The sequence below is a fragment of the Chenopodium quinoa genome, unplaced genomic scaffold (assembly GCF_001683475.1).
Source record: "Chenopodium quinoa cultivar QQ74 unplaced genomic scaffold, ASM168347v1, whole genome shotgun sequence".
NCBI lineage: Eukaryota > Viridiplantae > Streptophyta > Magnoliopsida > Caryophyllales > Amaranthaceae > Chenopodium > Chenopodium quinoa.
Genome location: NW_018743199.1, coordinates 1236994 through 1247716, shown reverse-complemented (window position 1 = coordinate 1247716; position 10723 = coordinate 1236994). Strand labels below are relative to the sequence as shown.

Genomic DNA, 10723 nt, shown 5'->3' with positions numbered 1-10723 from the left:
TTGTAATACCTCATTTAGCAACTTTCCTCAGGTACTGTTGTTTTTCTACCAGTCCTTGAACCTTGGGCCTATGGTTTCAAGAATCTTGAAATCCACCACCAAAGCCAAAGAGGACTAGTGAATCAAACACCAATATTATACATGATATACTTTATACACTGTATAACTTTTGCCATTATTAGGCATAGCATTACTTCAAGTCTTCAAGCAGTAGTAGTAGGGTCAATTCAAATACTGGTGAGGCCATACTTGAGGAGTTGAGGGTACGTCCATTTTGGGTGATGGTCATATTTTGGTAAGGCTGTAACACTAATTTCACTTTCTAATCAATTTCAAATTAAAAGGCCATAACTTAATGTGGTCTTGTGGATGGGAAACTTGTCAATTCAATTGCGTTGGAATTAGAATAGATCGAATCGAGTCCATTCCATTTCAAATCAAGTTTTGTTTTGGATTATTGAAAATTAAGTATAGGTTTGAAACTTGGAATTGAATTAAATATTTCATTTCAAGTAAGTTTTGGATAAAACTTGAGTTTGGATTGGATTAATTTTTAGTTAGCACAAGTGGCTATAAGCCTATAATTATAGAAGACATAAAGGATAAAAGGCTATATAATTTGGAAGACTTTTCAATGTTTAAATGTGCTATGCTGTTGATATGAAAAACAAATATAAATAAACAAAGAATGAAAAATAGAAACCAAGATTAAAACAACTTTTTAGACTTTTTATTAATTAGTAAATTAGATAAAGAGTACACACATAGAAGAACACCATAACAGTAAATTCAAAGATCAAGGACTATATTTTATAATTAACATTAATACTTGAAAATCACACACTTAAGCAGCAGAAATGTGAATAGACTTAACTTGAGGCTTCTTCTCCTCAGCTTTAGGCACACTGACAGTAAGAACACCATTCTCCATATTCGCTTTGATCTCATCCATCTTCGCATTCTCCGGCAGCCTAAACCTCCTTAAGAACTTTCCAGAACTCCGCTCGACACGGTGCCACTTGTCATTCTTTTCCTCCTGCTCTCTGTTTCTCTCACCGCTGATCTGGAGCACCTTCCCGTCTTCCACCTCAACCTTGACCTCCTCCTTCTTCAACCCGGGTAAATCCGCCTTGAATACATGGGCCTCCGGAGTCTCTTTCCAGTCAATTCGGGTGTTAACAAATGCAGCCGTGTCGCCACCGGTGGAAGAGAGTGATCGAGAGGTGGTGCTGTTGAAGGGAAAATCATGGAAAGGGTCGAATAAATCGAGAGAAAATGGGTCGAAGACATTGCTTCGCCGGTTTCGGAAAAAGCTTGGAATCAGCGACATTGTTTCTTTCAGTGATTGTTTTTTTTTTTTTTCTTTAAGTAATTTTGATTGATCGTTATTTCGATTGAAAAATTGTTGAAATATATATCTGATGAAGAGATTGGAAGACCTTTGGAGGTTATTTATAGGTGATAAATCGAAAGTTCTAGTTAGTTCTGAGAATGTTATAGAATTTGAATGGGAGTCATCAAAAACTGCCGGGAAAACAGAGTGAAGGAAGATTGGAGGGATTTCAAGCATTTTCTAGAATATTCTCTCTTAATTCTTAAATAATGGAGATTATATTTGGGCTTACGAATCACTCGTATTTTCCTTGGGCTATGGCCCATCAATACGATGCAGTGCAGACAATAGGCCATTCATTTCTTTATGTACTATAGCATCACTAAATTTTGATAGTAGTTGTGTAACAAATTAGTGTCGTATATACTTCTTTCGTTTCTATTTAGTCGACACGTTTGATTTAGGCACATATATTAAGAAGAGGAGATAGAATAAGAGAATGAAAAAGATTTGGGGTATCTTGTAAATGCAAGGTAAAAAGTTACCCCAAAAAAAAAAACGTGTCAACTAAAAAAAAACTTCCTAAAAAGGAATACGTGTCAACTAAAAAGAAACAGAGGTAGTATGTGTATATTCAAAATATCATTTTTTTTCTAATTTACTAGTATATAAATTGTTCGAGTAAAATAATGGTCAAATTTCTAAATGAAAAAATTTAAATTTAAACTAATGTATCTCTAAAAAACAGACGAGCATGGTTAGATTGACTCACAGAAAGATATGTAGTATAAAAATACCATTCTTTTTTAATATTCCCTCCACTTTTAAATACTTGCTCCACTTTTCTTTTCCGGCCGTTTTTAAATACTTGCTTCATTTCCTTTTTTGGAAAGCTTTTACAATATTTAAATCATTTCTCATAAATAATGGACCCAACATAATATTCTCTCTCCTTCTATTCTTCCACTACTTTTGCTTTTTACAATTTTTTATTCTCTCAACTACCCCACTACATTCATATTTTATTACTTTCTTCAATTTCTCCTAAAACTCCGCGCATGGAGAAATAAAGCAAGTATTTAAAAACGGAGGGAGTAGTAATGAAATTTTGTGAACTAACACATGTTATAGTAATTACTAATAACCATAGGATTTCTTTGCAAAATTAAATAAGAATCCATTATCATTCCTTCAAATTATAATTGCTTACCAAACATGTCGTATGAGTAATAATTTGGATAACATACGCATTCGTGTGAGGTAAAAAAGAACCACATCAATACTACAAAACAGGGTAAGGAAACGGTGTATTTTGCCTAAGGGAGTGTTTCAGATACTTTTTACACTCAGGAGAACTGTTCAAGACTGGCATTCTTCAAAGAGTCTAAACCTAAGAGAGCAGTTTAAGACATCAACGCATTCTTTTTGAGACTGGAAGGCTAAGAGAGTGGTCGGTCTCGTTCCCTTCTAATCTTCTAAAAAAAAAAGTTGGAGCAAATGACTAGTTGAGACTAACAAAAGCATATAACCCTCAAAGTTCAAACTACCCAAAGTTGAGATCATTTAAAATAAATTAAAGTTGAAATTAATTTTACCAAACTTTTCTAATAAATATTAATGTTCGGATTTTAAAAAATACTTCATATATGATTTTGAAACAGTCAAAAGTTCAAATTTTTGCTCACTTTTTATTTGTTCTACAAATAGTACAATTTTTGGATTTAATTAAATAATCATGGGTGAAATGGATAATTGTGAGTGACTGGTTTTTTTTTAGAAAAAAAAATTGTAAATGACGTCCAACCGTATAAAACTAGACCGTACCGTTTTGGTGCGAAAATAATCCAGTCTGGTCTCTGACTGACTGACTCACTGATCCTGTAAAAATTGTTAATCCAGTCCAGAACCCTTTCGGGTCTGGTCCGGTTTTGGACCGGCTGCCTGGCTCTCTCCCTAATATAGTTATAGAGCTAGAATATACCCTCTGCCCTTAATTTTTATCACACGTCTAATTGTTTTTTACTCCTATGATCAATGACCACATATGTACGCCAAATTCATCTACCCAAACCAACAAAAATCGCAATACTCTGAACCACAATTCTGCATTCATCACACAGCTAATATCCATTACCACCAATTCAAAATGATCTACAAACCCAAAGTCCATAATATTTCTTTTAAAAAAAACAATATTACAAATTAAGTATTCAAAATAATGAAAAAGATGTTCAAGCTTGTTTGTACTAGACCAACAAATCCCCGAACCTTGTCAGCGACTGCAGTTGAAAGGTGGGTGACTGGGTTGAGTTTCCACAATCTACATTACATTTAGAGAAAAATATTTAATACAAGATTTGAAAAATATAAATAACCAGAGTGCTTAACAAATAAGCAAAATTATAAGATTAATTCAGTAACCGATGATAGTTAAAATTTGCACGTGAGAAATTGTCCTGCTATAACCAAGCCCATCATTCGATTCATACCTCCCTAATGCCAAGCTCATCAACACTATCCCTCATTCCCTCCCCCCTGCCCCTGCCATTTCCATTTGTCTAATTGGTCTTATTCAAGCTTTCCTACTAGCCTTGGTTTATCCCATGCAGTGGCAAGATGAATTACTAATAGTTGTTCTGAATCAGTTAATATGAACTCAAGGGATTAACACCTTGGTAGAACATGATATGCGTTAATAAATCCTACGGAGTACTTAACTTTTTACTTCTAAAAAAACAAACACTAGCCTTAGTTTAGGGCACCCTAATGTCAGCAAAAGACAAACGGTCACCCTTAATGGAAAATTTGAGAATCGCTCCCGATCATTTAGATACACGTCATCAAAGAAACAATATTCAACATAATCAACAACAAGTCAACAACAACAAAATCTTGGTCCTAAAACAATATGGTTTAAGGTTTGAGGAAACTTTACAAAATTAGAGTAAATAAGATACGCTTATGGAAGAAAAGTTTGCAAAACATAGTTGAAAGGAAAAGGAATTAGAAGGAAACAAAATGCAAAGTTTACAAATAACAATGTAAAAATTTGTTATGGACGACGAATATTAGAATGTGTACCTCGTGAAAAGTCTGGTCACCAATGAAGGGCTAAGATACTAGCTTTTTTTTCTTCTCGTTCTTAAAGTTCGGCCTTTTTTTGCAACTGTCTGGGACTCAGGGACACAGCTTTTCTCAAGCTCAACATGGAGGCGGGCCTGAGGCTCAGAAGAAACCAGTGGGTCACAATGGAGGGCCTGAGGCTCAGAAGAAACCAAGGGATCAGGCACATTTTGCCCATTACCAGAGAATGGGCCACCATTCCCAAATGAGCCACCACTTCCAAATGGGCCACCATTCCCAAATGGGCCACCATTCCCAAATGGGCCACCATTCCCAAAAGGGCCACCACTTCCAAATGGGCCACCATTCCCAAATGGGAAACCATTCCCGAATGGGCCACCACTCCCGAATGGGCTACCATTCCCAAATGGGTTAAGCTGACCAAAGCCACCCCATGGACCACTTGATCCACTAAATTGCCCGCCCAAACCACCAAATTGGCCAGATTGGCTATTGTTACCATTAGATTGGCCAAAGCCAAACCCGGATCCACCAGCCATGAGCTGTCTCATTTGCTCTGGGTTGGGCTGCATGATAGCCGGTTGGTTACATGCCATGAAATAAGCCATCATAAAATTTTGCATGTTTGCCATTCTTGTCACTTGAGATTGCAATGCTTGAATTTGATCCAGCATTTGACCAACTTTTGGTCTCCCAGCAAACCCAAAATACTCCTTATTCGAGATGCCTGATCCAACACCCCTAACACAACCACCATGCTCAGGCTTCTTCAATACTTTTGCTAGAATATCATCTCGGCCCGTAGCAGACAAATCACCTTTTTTAGCTTGGGCATCTAGGGTTTTCTAACATTAAATAATGAATAACCAAATCAAGTTAGCAAATGGTCAATGTTTTTGAGAATTTGCAAGTTGCAGGATCTTACAATTGCTTCAGCGATTTCCATATCACCGGGTGCATAGGTTTGATCTGCTTTATTTTCATGAGCTTTAAGCCAAGTCAAATGTCGAGGCACCTTATCAATGTGGATCCCCTGCGCTTCGAATTCTTTTGCCTAACATTACACAAGTTAATCAGGTGACAGCTAAAATCCAAATAGTTCCAATCAAACAAATCAATCAAACTTACAATCTCTTGTTCAAAATGCTGGTACCCTTTTCGCCCCCCTCGGTACCTTGATGTCTTCATATTTGCCTTTTCTCGGTTCCTTTCACTCAATTCCTTTTCATGTGATTTAATTCAACTTTAATACACATATGAAACAATATATTTAAGACAAATATTATACAGAATATATGGAATAATACCTTAAACTTATCACTAGTACAATATGCAGTGAACTTTTCCCAATCATTTTGAGATATAAAGGAATATTTTAATGGCACCTTCTTTCTTATCATTCCAGACCTTTTGTACAGGTAATTCTTCACCAATCTAGCTTTAAAAGCTCTCCATCGCTCAGCAGCTCGCCTTAAAATCCATTTTCTTCGATCAGGCAAAACAATGAATCCTTTCTGCGAGACACATATGCATTACCGATTTACTGGTGCGTACAAAAAATAAAAAATATCTAAGGTAAAACCATATGCTCACCGTAATGTCATCATACACTTCATTCAGGACTTCTGCTGGAACATGGGACCACTCCTCATAGGTGATGCTAACTCGCTCACGTACAATTACACCAATTAATGTGGCAAAAATGGGTCGGTGATCCCCACAAGGAATTTTTGCTGCATTCCAATCCAAGCGAATTTTCTCCCCTTTCTGAATGACCTTCCTTACCGTTGCAAGTACAGTACGACCCCTTGTATTCTCATGATCAGAGTCTGAGTCAGAAGCTGAGTCTGAGTTTGACGCTATTTCAACTTGTCCTGACGTTACTTCAGCAATTACTTGAGCAATTTGTTCTGACGTCATTTCAACACCTTGTCTTGATGTTACTTCAGCAACTTGTCCTGATGCTACTACAGCAGCTTGTCCTGATGCTACTACAGCAGCTTGTCCTGATGCTGCTTCAGCAGCTTGTCCTGAAGCTACTTCAGCAAGTCTTCTCTTTTTTAATTTTGCCATTAACCTAAGATTGAAATTTTAGAAGAAATCAAAACCAAAATCAAAACTACAAGCAAACAAAAGGATGTGAACTTAAAAGCAACAGTAGTAGCACGAAGGAATGGTAACAGCAATCCTCAGAAATCAGAAGATAATAACAAAGCTCCTCTGTATTCAATGACACCTAATCAAAGCGAATTGATCCCAGCAAAAACAAGGGGGTGCAGGGTTGAAATTTTTGGAGTGAATTAAAACAAAGCCACAGCCGGTCAGCCGGTCAAATTATCATCATCACTTTGACACAGGATCATTAATGCATAATTGAAGTTTCACAATAACTTTTTTTAGTCCCATAAATGATAAAATGTATTTGAAGATAATAATGTCGAAAGAAGACACGTAATCAATCATTGCATCATAGAAAGAATCGACAAGAACAGTAGAAAACAAAGCTCAGCCATTAAAACAATAGGATTAAAAAGAATTATAAGAGCATTAAACACCCAAATAAAGGCAGTGATATAAGCAACCCTGCAACTGTATCAACCTTCAGTTTTAAAAGGGATGAGGCATACCAAGGCGCAAGAAGAAAGGGTATTGAGCGCCTTTTGTAGGTGAAGCACACTTTATTTATGTAAGAGAAAAAAAAAAAAAAAAAAAAAAAAAAAAAAAAAAAAAAAAACAATGAAATAAGTCTAGAAAAAAAAAATTATGAAGAAAAGATGGAAGGGTCATGTGATCAATAGCTAGGGTTCTTCTAATGGAATTGGGGGATACAGGAATCTTTCTCCTCTAGTATAAAATTTTATCTGACCGTTGCGAAATTAGATGATGATTTTGTTAATAAAATTTTAATACACATTAGCTATTGACACCATACAACATAAGGTGCAAAGGCGCAAAAGGCAGTCTAGGGGGAAAAAAAGCACATAGGCATGCACCTTTTGTGGGTCTTAGCGCTTGGCAGAGCTAGGGCGCCAGCTGTTGCACCCGACTCTGCCCTGTGCCAGGCACGCCTTTTGAAACCTCATTCTTTTAAAAGAGTAAAGAAAAGGTCAACTTTTGATGAAATATCATCTAAGTTTACTGAAGCCCTAAATGGCATAAACAATACACCAGCCCTACATTGGCATACCTGATATGCCAAAGCCACAATCATATGCATACTTTTACACTTTGCAACCTCTTTCTACACTAATTCATTATTATTCTGTTCTGGTGGCTAAACCAAACAAAGAGTACTAATTACATCTAATGAACCTGCAATAGACTAACCAGGGCAATAATGTTATTATAGTATTTTTAGGTTAGTAGTCTATATTTTTAGTATAAACAAAGAGAGGAGGGAATGGATATAGTCGGCAGAAATTTGTATTGAAGGGAAACCTTATAGAATTATTAACTCAAGCCATTGTTAGAGATTGATAGCCTAAAGCTATTGAGAGTGATAGCCTCAAGCTATTAGCCTATCTTATAAACCTTTTGCCATTTTCAATCAATATTCATGCTTTAATCTTTATTTACTTACATAGTCAAATCTGAAATACAAAGCCAGAAAATCATGCCAGAACCCTAATAGATCAAATGAGAAAAAGAGATAATATAAAAGGGCAGTTCATGACTACAAAAAAAATGGCAGAAATAGAAAGTCACACAAAATTCATCTTTATATTCATCTTTATATGTTCAGATAATATGCTAAAAATGGCAGAAATAGAAAGTCACATTACTTTACAGCAAATTGAATTTGCAGCATTCGAAATTACAATACCCGGTTCGCATCTAAGCAGTCTAATCAAGGTTATAACACCACTTTTGACAAATTTGAGAACTTCCTAAAATTTTAGCAAGTCAATCATCATCATACGTAATTAACCAAAAAAATACTCCAATTAAGTAGTGAAAAGAAAGAAATGAGACATTATTAAAGCTTAGATCACTAAAATAAAGCATTTTAAAACGCAGACAAAAAAACCTAAGAAAATACCCAAATTTGCAGCAAACCCACATAAAATCCAAACAAATTACAAAATAAACAAAATTGAGAAGAATTAAAGTAAGGACCTGTAGAAGAATTAAGCGGAAGCCTTCAATGGCGGCAGATGAGACGAATCACTAACAATTAGAGCTGAAATTCAAGGAAATGGAAGAGCAAAAGAATTAGGGTTACAATTGAATTAGTAGTATTTAAAAATGAAGAAGAAAAGGAGAGTAAGGATGAAATTCAGTGTTACCGGAGCAAGATTGTAGTACGGCGATAGCAACGGCAGTCTGTGGTGGCTGGATTTGTAAGAGAGAGTGAAATCAGGGGCAAAGTCATGTACTACGGACTCCGGAGTAGTTTGTTTTTCGATTATTGTTTTTTGGGGATTGTATTTCAATTTTGAGAGGGTGTAAATTTTTTCGTGGTCTTTTTTTTCTTTTTTCTTTTTTCTTTTTTTGTAATCACACAATCGTTTTAGAAAGATTTTTCTTTTTTCCAACTTTGTACAATCATCAACAATTACTGTTGAGTTTTGACCATTAATATTGAGATTGCCCAGATTACTCATTTTGAATAACAATTAGTGAATGGTCCGAACGTTGTCCTCGATTTGCTATTTTTGAAATTGTACAACTGCTAATCTTTTAAAAGGCTTTTAATAATGGAGTATGTGTTTTCAGTACTTTTGTATTATAGTTATAGTATTAGTTTATTTGCGTGCAAGATTGGGGCATAAGTGGCAATTAGCTTAGATGGTTAAACAAAAATCTTTCTTCTAAGAAATTGAGCGTTTAAACTTTCGTTGTCCATTTCTTTTCTTTTAATTTAGTTGAAACACCATGGAGAATTGTTGGTTGCGTTGGGTGATGTGCATGTTGAAGAATTAAGTGGGTAACGTGGCAGATTGAAAAATTGAGTACGTGACCAACTCCATTTTTCTCCTCTTTCTTCCTTCTCTTTACACCATTTTCAATTATAACTCTCAGTATACTATTAAAGCAACTCCAGCTTTCTTCTCTCATGCACCACCATTTTCATCGTTGTCTTTCTGGCGGCGAAAACTAAAACTCTAAGAAAAATGAGGAAAAAATAGCATGGTTAATCCCGACAGGTATAACTTTTGTCCTCTTAGTTGAAGCTTCTTCATTTCTCCATTTAAGACTTTGAAGATCTTTTGATTTTTCTAATTATCCAAAACACCACCATCCACTTCATATAAATTGTAAACTACTTCATAAAATAAGGCCATGTTTGGTAATTGGCTTTTTAATGGATTTTTTGTTAGTTTTTGGTTTTTTTAGGTGGTCAAACAGCCAAAAAATGTGTTTGGTAATTGGCTTTTTAGTTAGCGAAAAAGCCGGCTTTTAAGCCAAAATAAAAAAGCTGCTTTGAGTAGCTTTTTTGTTGGCTTTTGGCTTGTTGACCCACAAATTATTTAATAAACAGCCAACAACCAACAATTAATTTACCAAACACTTTTATAAACAGCCAACTTAAACAGCCAATTTTAAAAGTCATTATAAACAGCTAAACATTCCAGCTAGTCAAACAAGCCAAGTGAACCAGCCAACAACCATTTGCCAAACAAGGCCTAAATGTCAAATTGGTAGTCAATTTACAAGTGTTTAACCTCTTCACCTTATATTTAAGAAAATATTAAAGCCAAAATGAAGGAAACAAAGTCAAACAAGCTAGGGGTGACAATTCGGGTCAGATGGTCAGATTCGGGTTGTGCTTAAAAACTATCAAAAATAGTTTAAAACTTAATATTATAACGATGTATGACATTTTGGTCAAATCGGGTCGAATTTGGGTATTCGGGTTGTTCGGGTCGGGTTTCTCTCGGTAACTTTCGGTCGGGTCAGGGATTGTCAGCCCTAAAACAAGCTAATATGTATGTTTAAAAAAAAAACTATTTAAAAATAAATAAAAATTTTAAAAAATAATAATAATAATAATAGTAAAAAAACGGAGTATCAAAAAAAAAAAAAAAAAAAAAGAAATTTTGGTTGATGAATTTCTTTCAGAAATTATTAATAGTAGGGATCAGATGGTATAAAATTGGGGTGCCCATATTGTCGTAAATAAGGCTTGGGGCGAACACCCAAGTCGCAATAAAATATGCGATAATGACCACTCATCATATCCCATTAACTGCCTGAAGGATCATACCTTAATTAACAACAAATTTCTGATTATAAACCTCCTCTCCAGCTAATACCTTCTATCTTTACCCAATGTGGGACTTTTTGGTTTTTGCTCTACTTGTG

At 35.4% G+C, this 10723-nt stretch overlaps 2 protein-coding genes across 2 annotated transcripts; both read right to left on the bottom strand.

The window, feature by feature from the left end:
- Positions 1–708: 708 nt before the first annotated feature.
- Positions 709–1624, bottom strand: LOC110733373 (17.8 kDa class I heat shock protein-like). The gene has a single exon (XM_021913412.1). The coding sequence runs from the start codon at positions 1568–1570 to the stop codon at positions 845–847; it is 726 nt and encodes a 241-aa protein (XP_021769104.1). The 5' UTR covers positions 1571–1624; the 3' UTR covers positions 709–844.
- A 1795-nt stretch (positions 1625–3419) lies between these two features.
- On the bottom strand, positions 3420–8943 carry LOC110733372. Its single transcript, XM_021913411.1, has 8 exons — positions 8704–8943; positions 8534–8597; positions 6011–6494; positions 5725–5931; positions 5546–5638; positions 5343–5471; positions 4415–5262; positions 3420–3653 (listed from the first exon to the last, which is right to left on the bottom strand). Exons 3-7 carry the CDS (start codon positions 6488–6490, stop codon positions 4453–4455), a joined length of 1719 nt encoding a protein of 572 aa, XP_021769103.1. The 5' UTR covers positions 6491–6494; positions 8534–8597; positions 8704–8943; the 3' UTR covers positions 3420–3653; positions 4415–4452.
- Positions 8944–10723: the final 1780 nt, after the last annotated feature.